Below are 20,756 nucleotides of genomic sequence, written 5' to 3'. Positions count from 1 at the left end.
AAAGATAGCCCCCTCCCAACTCCTGTAGCCACTAAATCCCCACCTCCCTGGGGAGCCTGGCCCAAAGGCACCTGCTGTACTTGCCACTGGATGAGTGCTCAAGTTGTCCTACAGGTCAGGCACAGTTGGCCAACACCTCTGGTTCTCAAGTGACCCTGAGGGTATGAGCAGTACAGCCATTCACTCTGTCAACAGATTTGAAGTAGGTAGGTAAGCTTCCTAACCCTTATGAGATAAGGAGGCCAGAGAAACTGCAAAGGGCAGATGAATGAGGCATAATAAATCATCTAAGAGCTGTGAGTTCTAACCTGTCTTATCTTCTTGAGCTTGCCTGTCACTTGTTTCCTGCAAAGGTAAGTGGGACAGAAAGGATCAGTAGGAACATCTATGATTCCCTATAACTAAACAAGGGGATGATCACTTAAATCCCAGCTGCAGACTTTAGGCTGAAAGGAGAGAGGTTTGTAGGGAGCTGGGGAGTTAAGTGCCCTAAGAAAGGAGATGAGATTGGAAGTGGAGTCAGGTGATTACAGCACAAGATCTAAGTCCACCACCACACTGGGCAACTGTGTGTAACAGCCAAGCCTGTAGTTCTGGTTTTGGGCAAAAATCAGTCATGGGAAGAAGCCCCTCAATGAATGGGGCTCTAATCACATACCCCCTCTGGGATTTGCTGCTGTCAGGTGTGCTTGTGGGGCTGGCTGGACATGTGGTACCTGCTGTGCACTGGAGGCAGATGCTGTTGGGAGTGAACTGAGCCTAGCTCGACAGATTCATGTAGGCTGCTGCTGAGATGCACGGCAGGGTCCAGCTCTTCTGCTGATCCCACCCTGCCCCCACCAGTCAGAGCTAGAATGCAAGACTGTGACTGTTACCAGGCCAACGAGCTGAGCAGCATGGGAGCAACCAGGGGACAGCTGCCGAAGGGCTACAGATTTCTGATACCAACGTCAATGTATGCTGCTCCCCCCTAAACTGCCTCCTGCGTCAGTCTTGCCAGTGCCTCGCCACCAGGCACAAGGATAAACAAAGTGAAGCATGGGCCCAACTGATACAGATCGCCCACACGCAGCCCCGGAGCCTGAACCAGGGCACCGGCCAATTATACATGCTGAAAACACTCCTGGGTCCCCTCGCACACGACCATAGTAGGAAATGAGTCTGCAAGGCTGTGGAGGGACAGGCCTGTTTCCAGGCCAGTGAAGCACTTCCCCAAGCTCTGAAGTTAGAACATCACGACTCCATCTATCCCTCAGCTCCTTCTAGTGCTGACTGCCGGTTTTCCCTCCCTCTCAGATTAATTTTGGAGCAGTGCAGAGCACTGCTACCTACCTAATAAGCTGCCTGACAGGTGAAGAGTCCTTGGGGCTTTACACACCAGGAACCTATAACTAAATGGTCGAGGATCAGGCCAGGCTGAGGCAAGCAGGTCTTCTGAATTATGCTAACTTCACTCCTGTGTGTCCTTCTCACCCATAGTTACCCCTGTCCCTCTGCTGCAATCCTACCAGCTTCCTGTTCCTGAGAGAGATGTGGAGAAGCTGGTCTGTGACAGATGCAACTGGGATGTGATGTGCATTTCTTGATGCCTGGTCTCCAGCTAGCAGGTGCAAGCAAGGCTGGGGTTGTCAGCCAGGTGCCAGTATTGTAGCAGACAGCATTTAGCCTATGGAAAGAAAGCCTCATGCACAAGATGCTGTTTGGGACTTGCATGGCTCCCATTACAGCGCGTCACAGTCCAAAGCTTATTGTGACATTTCTAGCCACCTGCTGCAGACTGGAAAGCTTCAGTCACCCCCAACACTTAGTGCATGCACGACACAAAAAGTATGGCTGACTCACCAGTTACTAACAGTACGTCCCACATGGGCCCCTGCAGAGGTAGTGACCTACAAGCCACATTACTGAAAGCCTCGCAGAGGTTTGGCAGCTTTAAGGGCACTGGCACAGGGGAACTGAGCTAAACTCATCTACAGTGTCCTCTCCCTGCCCCACACTTGGTTACACGAGTCACATGGACAAGAGCAGGAGCCATTTGGGACCAAGAATTCTATAAGGGGGGGGCTGCAGTGTAGAGGTATCATGGCAGCACTCCTGTGCATCTCAGCAGCGCAAACCAGGCAAGCTGGAAGGGCCCTCAGGGGTGGGAAGGATCACCCAGTCCACTCTCCTGCTCGAGGCAGGCTTGACCCTGTCCAAGCCATGCCACACAGTGCTTTTTTGACCCAGCCCTAAACTACACAAATCAGTTCTTCCACAACAACAAGGCCCTTTGCCCAATGGTACCAAGAACGCCTTAGCCTGCCCCAGGTAAAGCGGAGGGATGAGCTGGCAGTGGCCCACTGCCGTGAGGCTCAAGACAACACGCTTGAGAGCCCCAGTAGGCCATGCATTCCCCCTGCCAGCTACAGAGGAAGGCAGAATCTCCTGCCCCCTTCCATACCAATCTGACCATGGCGGGTAAAATCCTGCCTGCACCCAAATACGGTGCTCAGTCAGACCTTTTCACCAGGGGCCTCCAGGTCTGAGGCCTGCAGGTGCACTGGTACAGCCCTCGCTATAGCCAACATCCAGTGCTGTGCAAACAAACCCAACTCTCCCACCCTGTCCCAACAGATCCCCACGCTACTGCGGCAAGGAGCAGGATGAAAAGCCTGTTGCCCCTTGGCTGTGTTTATGGGAGGTGAGGGTTAGAGTGGCTGCCTCAGGCCTCATCATGGGGGACACAGCCAGGCTGGGGAAGAATAGGGGGGTAGTAGCACTCAATGGGGTGTTTTGCTGTCTAAGAGCCCTACCCACGGTGCTGGTGAGGCTGCGTAAACTGTCCCCCTGCACTGCCAAAGGCACTCAGAGAAACGCTGCTGTGCCAGGCCCACCCTGCTGGTAGCTCACACACCTCCCCATTGCTTTGCGGAACAGATTCACCCACCTCAGCACTGGCTGCCATGGTATTTAAGCTCCAAACAATGATGCAGAGATTTATGCCTGGTGCTGGTTCAGTCACAGTGCTGTCCTCAGGCGACATCGGCAGGGACACGGCCGTGTTTTCAAAGCTGGCAACCCATCGCTTAGAGCAGAGGGTATGCGCGGGAGGCTGTATATGGCACTGTCGATAATGGGATGGCAGCAACACAGGAGGTGCCAAGCCTGCAGCCTGGTGCTGAGCCTCACAGTTACCTCATAAAGCAGGGCAACACTGCCCTCTATTTCATGCCCTCCCCCTCCTCACGGTTTCATAATTGGTAGGGGCGGAAGGGACTTGAGCAGATCATCAAGTCTGACCCCCTGCCATGGCAGGAAAAAGTATTGGGGTCAAATGACCCCCAGGGTAGGAGCCAGCACCACTTCACTTGGAAGTTGGTTCCAGATCCTAGCTGCCCTGACAGTGAAGTAGCGCCTCCTGATGTCTAATCTGACTCTACCCTCTGGAGGCACGCACTGCCAGACCAGGATCAGTGGCCTGGCTGCACCACCAGGGAGCGATGAGAAAGGTGGGAACCTTGGCCAGCTTACAGCCAGACTCTGCAGGGGGACACGAATGTGACACAGGCAGCTTGCCTCAAATCCACCAGCCTGAGCAGCCCCTTAGGCAACTGCCACCCATGCTGCAGAGGGCTGGGTTCTCTCATAGCAGCTTGGGTTAAACAAAAACCCTCCAACTCTCACCTCTGCCCTACTATTTGCGGGGGGTGCCAGTCTGAGACCCCGAGCAGATGGAGCTGCCTTCCTGCAGCTCAGTGGAGGGGGCTGAAGGGTGGGACTTTCATGCATGCTGACTTCGGGCCCCTCCCTCAGGCCACTGGCTGCCCAAGGTTCTCCTTTGCAGCTCCCTTTGTGCTGCAACTCTCCCACCCCGTACCTCAAGCAGAGATCTGAATCCTGAACTGCCTCCCAAACCACCCATAAAGAAGCGAGGTGCTACTGTGCCCTGGTCTGTCACTGGGTCTAGCCCTAAATCCTCTCCTGTAGTCTACAGAACAACCTGGCTTCTCCACAGGCCCCAGGAAGGTGCTCCCAAATTATGACAACCTGGCACAGAGCTCTGTGGGCCCCATACTGCCCTCAGCAAAGGCACTGCTAGGCTGTTTTGAACAGGGCTGATTGTGGAGGCACCCCCACACACCCAGGCAAAGCATTGGAGACTGGTTGCCTGTGCAAGGGAATGGTTCATTTAACATTGTGGCTTCATGCCCAGGAACTTGGTCTCCAACACATAGCCAAGAATTCCAGTAGCTGCAAGTGAAGTTAGTCGTTGTAAATGTCTCTGCCCTACCTAGGGCCACATGATGGATGATGCACCTTCCCATAGAGAAAAGCTTCTCTGAATTTATGGGCTAGACTGTAAATTACAGGGCAGAAATGAGGTCACAAAGTTCACTCTGCTTCCTGCAGCCCCTTTGGGGCTATGAAAGCCCAGCTGCAGCGCTGGGGAAGGGACCCGCATTCCCTCTGGCCTTCTGTGATAGCTCCAGTCTACAGCAAGGAAGGCCAAAAGAGCTACAGCTGCTATAGACCAGTTAGATCATTCTCTAACTAGGGCAGCAGCAAAGGCTGCTGATTTCAACAAGCCTCCAAGTGTTAGCAAGGTAGCCACTACAGCAGGCTGGATATGGAGGCCTGTACAGGTAACAAAGTCAGCATGAGAACAGACCTTAGTCATTACAGCCGCACGGACTGAGGGCTAGCCACACCACGTGCAGCATGGCAGTGAAGGTAGTCACTGTGGAACTGGGACCTTGTCAAGGTCTGCAGGGCAAAAAAGGAACCACTGTAGCAGTGAGTGCTTGCAGGATAGAACGCCCTGTGAAGCCCATCCATCTCCAGAAGTGCGTAGGCTGCAACTTGCGCAGACCAGCCCAAGGAAGACAGTTTGCAGACAGCTTTCCCTTCCTCTACTGATGTCACCATGCTGGAGTTTACAAAAAAACTACTTACATTTCCAACAAAATGGAGCCAAGTTACCAGCTTCAACTCATCAGCTAATGCGAGGTGTTAAGGAAAAATACAACTGGCTATACGCTGAATTCAGGAAGAAAACCAAACACAAACTATGTTGCAGAGTTCACAGGAGAAGGCGGCACCTTGATGGGCAGCATGGCTCTGTTCAGGGCAATGTGCTGCACCTCCAGTCACAAAGGAACAGAACCTTTGTTCTGCCAGTAGCAGCCCAGTTTCTCAAATCAGCTGCCAAAGCAAGCATCTCATTTCTGCCAACCATTAAGCTCTTCCCAGTCTTGGGATTACAGCCAGGAGGCAGTCCAAGTTTCTGAACCCCAGCTCACTAGGCAGAGCAGCGTGCTGCTGCCACTACCCAGTCACACCACTTTGATGTAACTGGACTTCTTGTTCTGTGTAACTATTTTAAACATTTAGTCAGGACAGGCCATTTCCATCCCTCCTCCCCCCCTTGTTTTGGTAGACACATTCTAAAGGGGCCCAGAATACAGCTGACGAGCTGTGCAAGAGAGTTTAAGTAGAAGTCTCAAAACACAAGGTCATCACTTCCTTTCATGCCACAAACAGACCAACCCTTCTCCAAGCAGAAGAGCTGCAACAGAAGATTCGGCAGACAGCATCAGGATTCCTTTGTCTGCACTACAAGTTCTATGGTCTGTGACAGAGCAGACATTTGTGGAGCACAAAGCCATTTTTAACTCCATCTATGATGTACAGCTGGAGCACTAGCAGAGTATGTTCAGAACTGGCTGGGTTCTCTCAAATTGGGTCTGACAGGGTGAAAGGAGATGGGATTTTGGCTTCCTAGCCTGTTCAGCCTTTGACCTCTCTCACCAGGTTGCTCCAAGCCAAGGCGCAGTGTTAATGGAGGATTTTACAGTGTAAACAACTGTCAGTGACTAATCCCAGCAAAAAATTCCAATGCTCATTCCAGGTGGAACACAACACAGCCATTAACATAAGGCTAAGTGGCACAAGTGAGGCTCAGTACATCAAGTCCAAGTGAATGGACTGCTTACCGGATCTGTGTCCTATTGTTAGCAGGTTTGCTGATAAGGGGCAGAGGGGCCTCAGTCAAATACAGTTCAACCCATTCCAAATGCTTCAGCAAGCCAGAGATCTCTGCTGGCAACCCAAATGACTCCCACGCATGCAGTCCATGAGCAGACACAAGAAACACTCATCCACTTCCCACACACTTGCCACAAAGCCCTTTCCCTTCTGTACACATCCCAACTCCCACTTCCTCTGTAGTAGCAGTGGTTGGACCACTGTAGCTTGAATCAGGTTTAGGCACAAAATGGCACCAATGTAACTATAGGTGCATTAACAAACATACACTGTTATACCTGGCTCACAGCTGCTCAGCCTGTGCTAGTAAATCTACTTCAGGTTTCAACACAAGCTAGGTTTAACCCAGCTAACTGTTCACACTCAAGTCTGCACCAATTTAGCCACAGCAGATGAGGTACAATGTGTGTGGGTAAGGCAACCACAATGCTGGGATACTCTCACAGATGCCATCCCGCAGTTCCCCAGAAACCACAACTCTGTGAAACAGACAGGCTTTCTGAGAAACAAATGCTCATTGCTACAGGGCTGGAAAGTTTAACTTCAAATGTCACCTCACAAGCCCTAAGAAGGGAAGGTTTCATTACATGAAACAAGACCAAGGAGGAGGCTGAATATTAAGAGAGAAAGCCACTAATTACCCAGAACTCTCTCTAATCTGCAATGACAGGAAAGGAAGCATAAAAAGTATAAGACACTTTAACAGGATACCTAGCACTTACAGAGCACCTTGTGGTTGCAAGACAGCTGCTTAAAAAGATGCCCCCAACTTTCTGAGACAGGGAACTACACACCCTTGCCTCCCCATTTCACAGGCAGGGGTGGCTCACATAATCTTTAACACATGACCTTTGGAAAGGAAAGTTAGTTACTTTGCAGCTCCAGGACTGGGTGGCTCCAAGCCTCATCCTCACCCTCAATGCATGCTGTCCCTGAGGGGCTGGCAAAGCACAGCTGTGAAGATTGCTGGAGTTCAGGAAGGAGTGCAAAGTTTGGAGAAACTCTTGCCCTTGCACCACTGATGATATCTATGATCAGAAGTGGCACCTCAGAGCCAGAGAAGCAAGCAAATACAAACATTACACCTTTATCCAGCCTCAGACACCACCAAATACAGTCCATGTCCAAAAGAGCAGATAGCAGCACAGGTGGCAGACTGGGTGCCCTTGTGTCACTGGCTTCCAACATCACCTCTGAACTGTCTCCTTTGCAGACCTTATGTGACTCCTGATGCAGTGAAAGCCATAATTTTTGCATTCATTACCTCTGGTAGTATGCACAGCAGTAGATTAAGGCACAGAATGAGGTCAACTGATTATGAGCTAACTGCATTAGTTATATTTCCTAAACTAGAAACAAGTCACAGGATTCAGGAGCACAAGGTTACAAAAGCAAAGATCACATTCTAAAATTAAAGCATTAATGAAGGCTCATTAAGGGACCAAAAATATCCCCTTAGACTCTTGGAAGCAATAGACTAAAATAAAATTTAAAAAAAAAAAAAAAAAAAATCAAGTGCATTCTCCAGGTTTTGTAGCTTAAAGTTCTCAATCCCTTCCACTGGATGTTTATTCACAAGATCATGAAAAGATAATCTAATAGAGTGCTAACATAACATGCATTTAGAGATATTGATCTCTGTGGCAACAGTCTGAACTTTTATCAATAATCAAAGCAAGCTGTCACAAAACAGAGAACGTGCAATTGAAGAGTGATGTCCCTTTTACCATCTGGTGAAGCAGCCTCTCTGAATGCAACCCTTCCATCTGAGGTCAGACTAACACGGTCAGCTACTTGTCTTAGGATACGGGCAGGTATCCAGAAATAAGTTACATACAGCTGTATGTAAAAGGAAGTTTTAAAGCTAATTTCTTACAGCAGAAACTCCAGCGAAAGGAACAGTCTGATCTCCATTCTAGTCATAAACAGTTTTAGAAATTTCATGCAACAGACTTCAGCATATAGGTGCCAAGGAGCAATACAGTAAAATCTAACTTCTCTAAGCTTTAATGGGATTCTTTCTATCCGCTACTTACTAAAAGGGCCAGGGCTATGGCAAAATTAAAGGAGGACCAATTTACAACAGCTGGTTAATGGTACCACAGCAGTGTTCAAATTTCAAACTCCAACGGCACGTGCAATAGCTAACTTAGGACTTAAGGTAAAACTACCCAACTAAGTAAAAGTGGTCAAATTAGCACACACTTTCATGCTTACCAATCTGTACATTCTCTGAACTGTTCCAGGGCTGAGCTCTAGCCTTCACACTTCTTGTTCCACGGTAGTCTTGCTTTCCAGAAAACGTTGCAATGCTTACTGCTAAACACAGCTGGAAGCAATAGGACCAGCTTCAATTAGGGCCATATAAGTGAAAATCATCATCAGCCCAGTGGCTAACATTTTATTGCACATACCAAGTGTCTCCCACGCACTTCAAACACACCACTTCACTCTAGCTTATCAGTGTTAAATACTTCATCCTGATCCTCTCAATTAAGGTCTGATTAACTATTTAGAAGCTTATCAACCTACCTAGGTTACCATGCAGAAGCAGAATGCAATCTGAGGCTTATCGCAGAGAAAGGAAGAAATGGAGAGCTTGCAAAATAAACAATTTGGGTTTTACTTGAACATGTTTGCAGCTTCCCTCTGTAACAAATCAAGAACATGAAATGAGTTGAAATCCACTCACTATATACCACTGCTGTATAAAACAGATACTTAAACAGAATTTTAGTTCAAGTGTACTATATACACTGTACCATTTGGTATAGTGTTTAGTGAACTGAAATATACCAGCTAGTTTTAATTAAAATCAGCCATGAGACTGGAAGACAAGCCTTATTTATTCTTCAGTGGCTTTACCTGTAGCTTGGATGACACTGGAGAAAAAACAAAAATTGGTGTTTCTCTAAGCTGCAAGCATAGCAAAAAGTGGAGTAGGGGAAGAATATCTATTTAGGATAGCCAGCCAGCCATCTGTGAACAGGAACAAGCCAGTCACTCTCCTTCTGTGTCTTTTGAGTACATCATGCAGCTTTAAAACAGGCTGGGGGGAGCAGGGTTCTGGGAGACCACCCTCTCCTGTATTTTTAATACAGCGCCAGCTCTCCTGGAACATTTTTACCCTGTTTGTGCTCTGGTACTGCATTACTGGAAAGTTGGTTGGTTTTTTTATTGTTTGGAAGCAAAAATGCAGTGCACACATCAAGAAATTCCAGTACAAAATAGCTGCTTCAGCTGATATGATGACATGGGAGACAGTACAGAAAATACTACAATACAATACACTAAACCAGACACAAACAGCATTACAAGGCTATACATGCCTGTAGATCAGAGACACCGGCAATTATCACACAGAAGGCAAATTATCACAGTCAAAAAAAGGCAGAATGTTATTCTTTTGCAAAACTGAAGCATCAGTTTCAGGATTCCAATCCATTGTTTTAATAATGTAACATTTCTACGAGTGAAGCGTGAAGGTTTTTTTTAATGCCATTTTAACTGATAGTACCATATACAGGACATGAAATGCTGTTGAGTCACTGCTGTTGTTTTAAGACCTTTTAGAAACTTACCCAAATAAAACTGAACTGTATTTAGAAAGAAGTGTTTGTGTACAAGCTTTAAAGTGGTTACAGAACTTGGTAGGAGAATTACAGTAATTTCCCTACATTTCAATATTGTACAATCCTCTGTATGTAGAAACTGATTATCACCTACAAAAATAAGTGTCCTACAAGTCAGGGATGCTGAATTTGCTTACTCTACCTTTATAGAGTTGATGTAATGCCATGCAGAAGAAACAAGTTGGTTAGATTAATAGAACAGGAGAACTAGTGCTGTTGATTTAAACACACCTCTGCACAACTCCTACACACTTTAATAGGAACTCGTGCATGAGCCCAACTACAAACCTCTGGACAAAAGAATAAAACCTCTTTCACAAAATAATAATAAAGAGAACCTGTATTTACATCTGCAACTAGGGATCAAGAACATTTAGTTTTGAACACAACTGTGACATCATTTCAAACCCTAACAATGAAATGTTTTATAGTTAAGTATCTATAGTTTTAGAAAGAAAAAGACTTTAAAAACCACTTACAAATAATCTCCAACACAGATGAGTTCAATCTCATACTTAATAAATAGGAAGCATCCAAAACATGATCAGAACTGAGATGTTTTTAACTGTTAAGTGATTCCAGAGTCTGCTGCTTTCAAAGAGAGGCTGGGTTGTTACTACAAAAACTGAAGTCTAAGTTCTTCAGAAAAGAATGGAGCTCGTGGGACACAAGTGCTGAAACATGCCCGTTAGGGAGATTCACTGCATGCCAAACCACTGCTCTTGATCTGCCCACTGTGCTGCTTCACTATCACTGCCCTCCAAATCCCCTTCTTCTCCACTTCCTTCCATATCATCCACATCCTCTTCCTGGGTTGCATCTGTTGGACTCTCCTCCTTTTCCATTTTCTGCATTCCTTCTAAAGACTTCTGATCATTGGGATCCAAGCTGAGGGAGGGGAAAAAAGCAGGAGTTACCCTCAGCTGTAAGGAAGCAAACATGAGAAAAGTGTCTAATCGAAGCTAGTCTCTACTTCCTTCCCCCCACACACACTTCCTGCTTACTGCCACTAATATTTAAATACAGCAAAGATGCTGTCACTTAATCTCAGTCTGATGTTATAACTTTTCACCAAAAGGTGGAAAAGGATGATTAACACGATATACCACATCTTTGCACAAATGACCTTGACCCTGGAGCATTCACTCTCTGAACCCCACAACCTCCCTCCCATGATTTGAAAACATAAATATTAGAAGCCAGGAAACAGGACAAAATAGAGACTAGCACCAAGGCATAAACAGCCAGCTGACCTAGCACTGCATTGTACTGTAGGCATATTAAGTCAGCAGGGCACAGGATAAGCTTAACTTTTGCACAGAATATGCAGTGTACAGTAAATGACATTTTATTCTGAAAAATGCTACATTTGATCAAGTCTGAATTATTTTCTTCCTCCGTGTTCAAGGGTTTGGCTTTACTGTAAGAAGAAATTTGTTTTCTTGATGTTTAATGGAATCATTTTGTTTGAATTTGGCTAATCCCTTGTGTTTATATAGCACCTTCCAGCTCAAAAGGAATGGAGCACAAGGTGCTTGACAGGCTGTATAATAGTTTAAGGATTATAAACAAATCCATGCCTTAATCCTCCTTATTAGTGCAGCAATTGACTGGCTGGTAACATTAGCAAAACTTATGACTGCAATACTGATTGATGTCCTTAAGAACCACAGTTCCCAACTCAAAAGGTCTTAAGAGCACGATAACTCATCAATGAAGAGGCAGCATGTTAAAAAAAAAAAAAAAAAAAGAAGACAGAAGTGGCTTTGAAATGCTTCTCCTCTCTTTGCTGTGACAATTCAAATGGGTTAGTGAAATGATAAGCCACAGAAACTGCACACTTCTTAGAACTAAGAAATATAAAAAAAAATAATAATAATAAAAAAAGGGAAGGACAAATTTTACCTGAGGGCAATACTGTACTGGTCCATAGCTTCCTGATATTCATTGACAGCTACAAGAAAGTCTCCCAGTATTCGATGCAGCACACAGTCACTCTGATTAGCCAGTGCATTCCTCAGTAAAGCAATTCCATCTTCATATTTCTGTTCTCTGCCTGTTTATGGACAGATACATTTCAAATCAATAGTTCAGACAGATATTCCGCATGTAAAAATTACATGACGGAGTAGACAAAAAGCTACCGCAATATTTCCCCCCGTAGAATAATCAGCATAATAATTCTATGGTTGGTAACTATTCTTTGGGAGTTTAGTTCTTTGTACATTTTTCTTTTTTTGCTCTAATGATCATAAATATACTGGTTTAAAGCAAGACTCAAATAATCAATTGCTATTTTTTCTAAAGTATTCCTACACCTCATCACTGTATTGTCTTATGGCATTCCTGTTCAGAAGGAAAATTTACAGAACTGGCAAATCTTTGGCTGTAACGCTATTATTTCATACAAAAAAAGTGAGCTTTAAGAAGACTGGGCAGGGAAAAAGAACACATCTCAAAAGAAACTTACTAAGAAGTTCCGCTTTCTTTACCACAGCTTTAATGTAATCAGGTCTCTGTGTCAGTGCTTTATCTAATAAGGTTTTTGCTTTCTCTTGTGTAACCGGGTCTTCAAGACAGACTGTTGCCAACAGCGTAAGCGTCTGTGCGTTTGCTCCCAGGGTTTTGTATACATTGTTAGCCATAACCATCGCTTCACGGATACTGTTGGATGCAAGATAACATTCAATGAGGCCTGAAGACCAAAAGAAAGGTGTCAGTTAATTCATGTTAGTATTGGCATACAAAGCAGACCCCCTCAGTCAATTACTTGATTTACAGTAGCACCCACAGACCACTCAAAGATGCAAGTCACAGAGAGAGATTCAGTGACCTGTGGTCCCAGAGATCACCAATAGCAGAGCCGGAAGCTAGAAGAACATCTCTCAAGTTCAGCCTCTGCCGGCAGAGGTATTATTTATTTAGGGGAACTTTCCCTCCTTCTGATTCTTTCTTTTTTGCGTTTAAGGAACAATATCCAAATCCTTCCATTTGCAGGCAGTTATGCAATTAAAGGACAGCATTCCTGAACTTAGTCTTTACTGTAATAGAAGTGGAGAACCACAACACAAATTATTCTGCTCATGGGACACGAAGGAAGAATATATCCATTGAGTAGTGGGCTGGAGAAGCCAGGAAAATCAGATACAACAGAGTCCTCCATTCTGAGCAAAAGAAAAGGAACTGGAAAAATTGCCTTTACTGAGCAAGAACTAGGAGGGAGAGACTACATCTCTCAATAAATCACTGGGAGTACTCCAAACAACCACAGAACAATACAGAAAGAAAACCACCACTGCCTTCACCCCCCAGGCTGTCACACTTGCATGCCTCATGCTCTTTTTTTTCTAAGCTTGTGTGGCATTTTTTTGCCTTCATTTCAGTATGCATGGGTCTGCCCTCAATTCCCTGCAACTCCTCCCACACTAGAACTGCCTAGCATCAGCAGAGCTGACAGTAAGCAAGGGGAGTGGGACAAATGCCTGTGTGAAAAACAATCTAGGATCTGGTACATGAATCAGGATGTTTTTAACCCTGCTTCATCCAATGATTTTGTCAGTAACTACCGGCATCGAAGGCCCTGTGTATATTTTTATATCACAATTGTATCCCAACAGATAAAACACATATTTTTGCTGAAGTTAATCCTCTCAGTGGTATTAATTTACAGTCTGACTCTTCAGTTCCTGTGTATAATTTAGTTTCTTCTGAAGAGCAAACTGAGCTCTTTATAGATTTATTATAAATATATCCGTTGAGTTAAGTGAGTAGTTTAGAATTACCCTGCATATTTCCCAAGATTTGCATCCATCAGCTTCCAGTATGGAAGTAGAAATATTTCTCACTACTGGCATTCTTTGCAAACCATTATTTATTTGAAACTGAAGAAATCTTTAAAGATCTAAACAGAGTTTCCCTTTTGAGATTCTTTAACAAAAATTGTAGAAAAGCCATAATCAAGTTCAGTTTTACTGCTCTGCTCAATTTTTGGAGCTTCAGCTGTTGACAGTGAACCAAACACTTCTATCCCAAGGCTTTAGACATTTCAATATGTAAGCCAAGTGAGTTCCTAGAATTACCTGAAGTGTGGTTGGGGGTGAAAATGGCAGGCCTACCTACTAGCTATACTGAACAGACTATGTAGATCACTGAGACTAATCGATTATAACAACTGTCTGCAATCTCCACCACAACACCCTATTAATAAATGAATCCGCATATGAAAACTGCACTTCAGTTCAGCAACCATACCACACAAATATTAGAAAACAGTATGCCAAGACCAAAAGGCAAGCAGCTTCTATTTGATGCTTCAAAGCTCTCTACATCATTAGATGGTTTTCAAGAAAGCTTAAAATAAAATTTGTATTAAACTCTGAAGACCTCTGCAAGAGTGTTTGCTCTGCTAAGTTTTCTTTTTCTTCCTTACAGTTTGGTAGAAGATGATTTGCCTAGGCAATGATATGCCAAGACTAAAGCTTCCAATGGAACTAATCCTAGAGCTGGCGAAGAATCCGTTTGTGCACAGATTGAGGATTACACCAAATTTAACAAGCATGCATCTCACTACATCAAATTCAAAACAACTTTCCACTTGACAAGCATGCATTCTCTAATACTTTCCCCTGCATTTGCTGTGATCTTTATTTGGCAACTCTTGCAATGCCATTCACCTACTAGAAAGCAAAGGCTTGCATCAAAAACTCTGTGCTATTACCATGCCTACACGGAACCCACAACAGGGTAGCTTCTAGCTTTGCTGCAACTGTGACAGCACTATATTTTACCAAAGCCCTATCAGTACTGGGTATAAAGCATTTACTTTACTCACCTTCATAACAGTCTAGCCTGCAAGGCGCAAGACGTATTGCCTCACGGAAATGTATAATTGCCTCCTGGACTCGCCCCATGTTCCTAAGAGCAGCTCCTTTCAGTAGTAATGCTTGGACACTATTACTGTTGAGCTGAATAGCTTTGGCTCCCAAATACAAGGCACGAGAATATCTCTTACTGTAGAAACTATGGCACCTAGAGAAAAAGAGAAAGACAGGCAGCACAACACTTATGATTACTATACTCATTCATGGGAAGCTGAAAAGGAAAGTTATTGGTAAAGCTGTTCCTAGCAGGCAAACTTACTCAAAAAGCCATATCTGATATTTACTGGCCTTCACAAAGCCGCTGATTTAAGTACTAATTGTTACACAAAACTATAACGCATTAACTGTTAACAGACTTGATAATTCCAAGGTGCTTAAAGGTAACTAGATAAAAACAGACAAGCTATTTCTAACAGAGTAACAAAGGGATTCTGGAGGGCCCAGGTCCAGCACTTAAAACGGCCCAAAATGCCCCCTGCAGTTTTTAAAGCCTACTCCCCTTTCCCTTGTACAACTCACCTGAGAATGCTCAGAAGGATCTACTCTGGCCACTTATACCCTGCAGCAGTGTTATTTCTCCAAAAATGTGCATAAAGTCTGGGTAAATCCCTGAACATTAGTTGCTGAAAAAGACACGGCTAATGACTGCTTGTTACTGCAGGAGGAGCAGGAGGAAGAGGGCCCTCTCTTTTTAGCTCAACAGCCTACTGGATTCAGTGCTTGTGGCGGGGGGGGGGGGGGGGCAAGCGGCGTGGAACAGCCAGATTTTACGCTTCCTTTACCCAGAGGAAGTTTGCACTTCACATTTCCTTGGAGAAGACTCAGACCACCAGGCCACAGCCTGAGTTTGCCAAGGCATTTGCCTCCCTCCTATGGAAATTGAGCAGCTGACAAAGGAAGATATGTATAGCTAGAGGGAGAGCAACCCAGTAGGAGTATGGCTCAGACAAGAGCACTTCCCTAGAAGGGAAGAGGCCTGGATTTTGGCCCCTACTCCTGATGAACAAAGGAGGAGCTATTTCACTGCTGTCCCTCTTATTACCCAATAGGTATGAAGTACAAAAAACACAGGAACACTATATTAGGGAAGTAGGGCTACTACAGAGCATAAGTGGCCAGAGAAGAGCTCTTCCGAGCATGATCAGAAGGACAAGAATTAGAAGGGATCTAAAATCTGCATTAAACGGTTCAAAATACAAAACTGTGGAGCTACATTTGGCCCAGAATGTCTGTAACTGGCAAAGCAGACTCTCACACTAAGGATGCCTTATCTCCCTTCCCCAAACATGTTGATGCTCTTGAGAGGCTCACTAAATGACTGGGGAAGCAGAGGAAAAACAAGAAGCAGAAGACAGTTACCCAGACACAACCCACGGCTCTGCATGCTGATCAGAAATATTGAAGAGTCGGCAGCCCAAGTTCTCCACATCTTCTAGGCGACCTTCACGTGCCAATAAATAGCCATAGACATCCATCCCTAAAAGGAAAGGCTTTAGGAGCAGTTGTACCGTCTGAGCTGCCAGTCATGACATTTCAAATTTACATTTTATGAAGATTTAAGAATTCAATGGAGTTCAGCCAAAGGTACCAGCAATTTCATACTACTGCATCTCAACTCTTCCTTAATCATACACGTTTTGGGACCATGTCACAAAGGGATAGATGCTCGTATACAATTAATGGGAGAGGAGGAAACAAAAACTGGTAGAAAGTTAAAGCATGAAGGTTTCTACAAGGTTTCTACCCCCAAGGACCATTTCCAAGGGGCAGTCTATGGTGGGCCACATCACAGGTTCAACATGGCCCACAGGCCACACACTGGGAATCCCTGGCTTATACAGAAGGCAAAAAAACCACAAGCATCTTAAAGTAATTAATTCTTACTTTGTTTCTTTGTGGCTAGCAATTCTACCTTCTTGGGTACTACCATTTAATGAAGGATCATGATGGATAAGGCAAAACTCCTATTTTAAATTATGTGACTGCCATCAACTACTTGAGGTATTTTCAAAAGCTATAAGCAGACAAAAATCTTGTTGTAGGCGATATCTTTTATTAGATATTCAGAAACTATACACATACCATACAGATGAACAGGTACATAAGCATTCTCATCCGTGCTAATATTTACAAGGTTAATACATTACAAGGTTAACATTCCTTAAAGATTTACAGCTACTCACCTTTTATCAGATAAGGGTCCAGCATTTGTGCCTGTTCAAATTTTAGAATTGAATTTTTATTGTCTCCAGCTCTGAAGTACAGGTCTGCCAAGCTCCCCAACAGATCCACGTTATCCCTCAGCAAAGACTTTTTCTCTAATGAGCTAGCAGAAAATAAATGGCCATTTAAAACTGTACCTTGTTATTTACCATTCATTGCTATGTACTTCCTGGAGCCTACAGTTTGTTTCTAATAAGTAATCATGTTTTTACAAGCACAGATATGAGAATCAGTAAAAGACCTACAATTACCAAAAAACCAGTACCACTTAACTACAGCCCTGCTATCTGCCTTTGCTGACTGAATACTGCCCACAAACTGTGAAAATACATTCGAGGTTTTCTTGAACACGCATACACCTTACCCTGCTTGCTGAAGGCTGCCAAAATGGAATAGTGAGAAAGTTCTTCAGGCAGGAGACCTCTACCAAAAATATCCTGCTGCCAGAAGCAAACAGTGTTTGCTAAGATAGTATGTGCTGCCATGTTAAATCTTAGTGTCTCAAAGCATATCTTAGCCCCACTCAAAGCTTTACAGATCATCACTAGTAACCTGAACTACATCCAGAGGCAAGAAGTTACAGTTCATAGCATGAAAACACTAGGGAGGTGGGCTCACAGTAACCCGCTTTTAAAAAGGTTTGTCACAAACTTTGGCAGCAAGTCTAGAATATCATTCAATTTTTCTGCTACACCGACTTCCAAATCAAGATTCTTCCAGTATGGGAGACGCTCTCCTCCCTCCCTCACCTCAGATGTTTCATTTGGCATCTGTCAAAATCCAAGGATTGTTTAGAGATTGGGACTGTATAGCCCTACACAACACAAAATTCACACCATACCATGTTAAACAATGTGTTTTAATCTATTAACATCCTATGCAGAGTAATGATTCAAGAACACTTTAATTCACCTTGATTCTTACCAGATGGTGTTGATCGCTCTGGTGTTATCTCCAGTGTGCACAAAAGCATACGCTTTGATCCACACTGAAAGCCAATCCAAGTTGGGGATACTCTGAATTACATTCATTGTCATAGAGGCCACTTCTGCACCTTTTACTGAGAGGGAGAGCAAACCTATTCAGAAAAACACATTAGTCACATTTCAAGTAACCAATGCAGTTGGTAATACAAGTTAGCTGATTGTTTTAAAGATTGACAATTCAATTGCTTTGTAAACTTCTACAGATTATTATAAATAACTGCCTGTATGTCCTAGATTGTATTTGCTCATTTACTATGTCTCAAACATTGTATGTCAGATTAAATATTTAAGTACTTGGTGGAAAAAAAGAACTCTACCTAGTATAGCATCAAGCGCTAGAGGACACTGCCTCAACACTTCTTTATAGCTTGTAACAGATGACCGTTCCTGACCTGCCTTCTTGTACAAATTTGCCAACATCATGTTAATCTGTAAAGAGAGAGAGAGGTGGTAAAAAAGACAAAAAAAAAAAAAAAAAGTAGTGATGGCTGTGATAACAATCCAGTCTACAATTATGTAGGGCAGAGATTCATCACTGAGAGAAGGTCCTAGGTTCATTATACCCCATCTTTCCAGCTCTAAGTAGAAAACGGAAGTTATGAACCCAGCTTTGCAATTCATTGTATCGTATAAAATAAGTGTTTCTTCTGATTCAGAAGGCAAAAACTGACGTAATTCTTTTATATTTGCATAAGGCCTCTGGAAACCTCAGTTTTGCATATATTAAATCCCGATATATGCAACTATCTACATACGTGGAAGCAATACCTGACAAACAGCTGCATCTTACGCTGGTTTCCTTTTACCAGCTTTCTCTACATACCGAGGAAAGGCTGCCAAAACTATAACTTTTGGGAGGTGGAGGTTTTTTATTTAGGTCCTGAATAACTTAACTGCTCAAGAAATAGCTTAAGTCCAGGTCATTGCAGCTAGCTTTTCTGGCGCAGTTATTCTGGTTTGCTGACATACAAGGGGAAGAAATTGTTTGGCTTCTCCTCAATGTTTTCATTTTTGTGCAGTAAGCCTGGATTATGGTAAGACAGACACCTTGTAGTTAGTTACCCTGACCAAATTGTAATGCTGCTAACAGTCAAACCTCAGTTAAAGAGCACAAGGTGTTAATGGCTCAAGAGATTACAGAGCTAGCAAGCAAAAGACTCAACATTTTTGGCTCTGCATGCTGCTATGTGATATAAATATTTAGCACTACATAAACTACCATTAAACCAGGGGAGAAGAATCTTGATGGTACATAGTTGCTGGGTTTTTCCCTTCTATTCATCAGGCCAGGAATTTTCTTCAGCCTCAAGAAGCACACGCTGCTGAGGTCACAACACAGACAGCAGCACTTCATTTCCTACACAAGCTGTCCTCCTAGCAGCATTCAGGAATCTGGTGGGAGGATCAGCATAGTCAGAGCTAGGGTGTTTACCAGCACAGCAATTAGTCTTTGTCTGGAGGAAAGTAAAAGCCAGGTATGAAAGGTTTTGGATTGTTAACAGACTAGTCCCAGGGAAAAGCAGAATGTTTGTAAGTCTGGTAGAATCCTCAGTCCTAAATGAGTTAGACACATGTCACTAGAAGTTAAAGTGTCTATTCTTCCTCACACAGAGGAGATTTTGTAATTCCCACAAGTAAGTTACTCACTAATTTTCACAGGAATTAATTGGTGAAGATACACAAGTGTTTAGTTCCAAACAGAAGTGCCAAGAGTTGATGTCTTTATATACACAAAACTAGATTTGCAATTCTGGCCAAATGTTAACATTCAGCTCCAAGTATACCCAAACTACCCTTTCAGCAGGGAGAGGTAATTAGCTGCCTTAGTCTCATGGTATGCAGAAAACATGACAGGGCGGCACTTACAGAATAACTCACTCATAGGCATAAGCTTTTGTCAGCTACAGTCCACATCTACTACATTAGATGCATGTGATGAAGTAGGCTGTAGTTTACAGAAGTTCATGCCTTTCTGGTGTTCGTGCCCCCTTTAAGGTGCAACCCTGCCCTGCCTTCTGTCCTCTCAGACCAGAAACACATCCGGGGATTTACCTTTGGGGTTCTTTGTCTTGAAGGAATTCCATCCAGGATAGCAATGGCATCTTTATCTTGCTTCAACATTGTGTAACACTCAGCCATTTTGTATTTCACTTCAATTTCAGATGGCAGACACTAAAATAAAACAGATTGCTAAAATATAACCTCTCAAACGCTGTTTTAACTATATGAAAAGAAATGTCTGAATCATGAGTTTTCTATCAGACTTTTTTTGTTAAAGATAAATAAAGTGTAAGGAAGTCGGTAAGCTGTACTTGCATAACTCACGCTATTTTGTAGCTTCCAAATAAAAAATGTAAATTTAACAAGCAAAATCTTGGCCACAGGTAACCATCTTGTTTTTCATGAGTTCAGAGCCATTAGAAGTTAAACAGTCTAAAAATTTAGGCTACTTTAGTATAGCAATGTTATAATCTAAAGTCACAACATGAACACACCAACATCCCATGTTACAGCCAGTATGTCAGTCAATTCCCAAGTACCTGACTTTGTGGAGTTGATGCAGCATTCCCGGTAGAGGGTCTAACTTTTGAAGTTTTACTTAATGCTTTCTTCTGCTGCAAGGCCATTGTATACTTACTTACAGCATTCCTATACTCCTTGTCATGAAAGAGGGAGTCTGCATGATATACAAGCAGCTGGTACTTTTGAGAAGGGGAGAATAACTCTCTGGAAGAAAAAACAAGTGATGGTTAATTGAACTGTCTGATGACATGATATGGGCAAATTTGCCAGAACCCAAGTTTTCAGTGTTAGTAAGAAGGCCCTTAGCCATGACCCAGAAGTGGAAGACCTATGAGTGCAACATTTGCACCCTTCATTCATAAGCGCTTTAACCCGAGGCAAGAACAGCCTTAGTAACCCTAAGCACATCTTTAATGAGTCCCGAGTGGTAACTACTGGATGTGTCTGCATTTTCATTAATGCACCGTAATTATGGTGCATTCAGT

The 20,756-nt window shown here is 43.7% G+C and overlaps 1 protein-coding gene across 5 annotated transcripts in view; it reads right to left on the bottom strand.

Annotated features, from left to right (window-relative positions):
* Positions 1–20,756, bottom strand: part of ANAPC7 (anaphase promoting complex subunit 7) — a 37,205-nt gene that overhangs the window by 15,370 nt on the left and 1,079 nt on the right. For 2 of the 5 annotated variants that reach the window (XM_019538698.1, XM_019538699.1), the window contains exons 2-11: positions 20,289–20,475; positions 19,801–19,920; positions 18,066–18,177; positions 17,687–17,840; positions 16,723–16,865; positions 15,899–16,016; positions 14,491–14,687; positions 12,130–12,354; positions 11,565–11,715; positions 9,182–10,547 (exon numbers count right to left, since the gene is read on the bottom strand). In XM_019538698.1, the coding sequence (XP_019394243.1) occupies positions 10,358–10,547; positions 11,565–11,715; positions 12,130–12,354; positions 14,491–14,687; positions 15,899–16,016; positions 16,723–16,865; positions 17,687–17,840; positions 18,066–18,177; positions 19,801–19,920; positions 20,289–20,475 (1,597 nt within the window). In that variant the 3' untranslated portion in view covers positions 9,182–10,357. Of the gene's footprint in view, positions 1–7,556; positions 8,357–8,559; positions 8,677–9,181; positions 10,548–11,564; positions 11,716–12,129; positions 12,355–14,490; positions 14,688–15,898; positions 16,017–16,722; positions 16,866–17,686; positions 17,841–18,065; positions 18,178–19,800; positions 19,921–20,288; positions 20,476–20,756 lie in introns of those variants that run through there. The other 3 variants (XR_002101874.1, XR_002101873.1, XM_019538700.1) reach the window with 3 other exon arrangements.

Source organism: Crocodylus porosus, unplaced genomic scaffold (genome assembly GCF_001723895.1).
Source record: "Crocodylus porosus isolate Cpor-Errol unplaced genomic scaffold, CroPor_comp1, whole genome shotgun sequence".
In the NCBI taxonomy this organism is placed as follows: Eukaryota; Metazoa; Chordata; order Crocodylia; family Crocodylidae; genus Crocodylus; species Crocodylus porosus.
The sequence above is the reverse complement of the archived record's forward strand: the minus strand, read 5'-3'. Positions and strand labels throughout refer to the sequence as shown.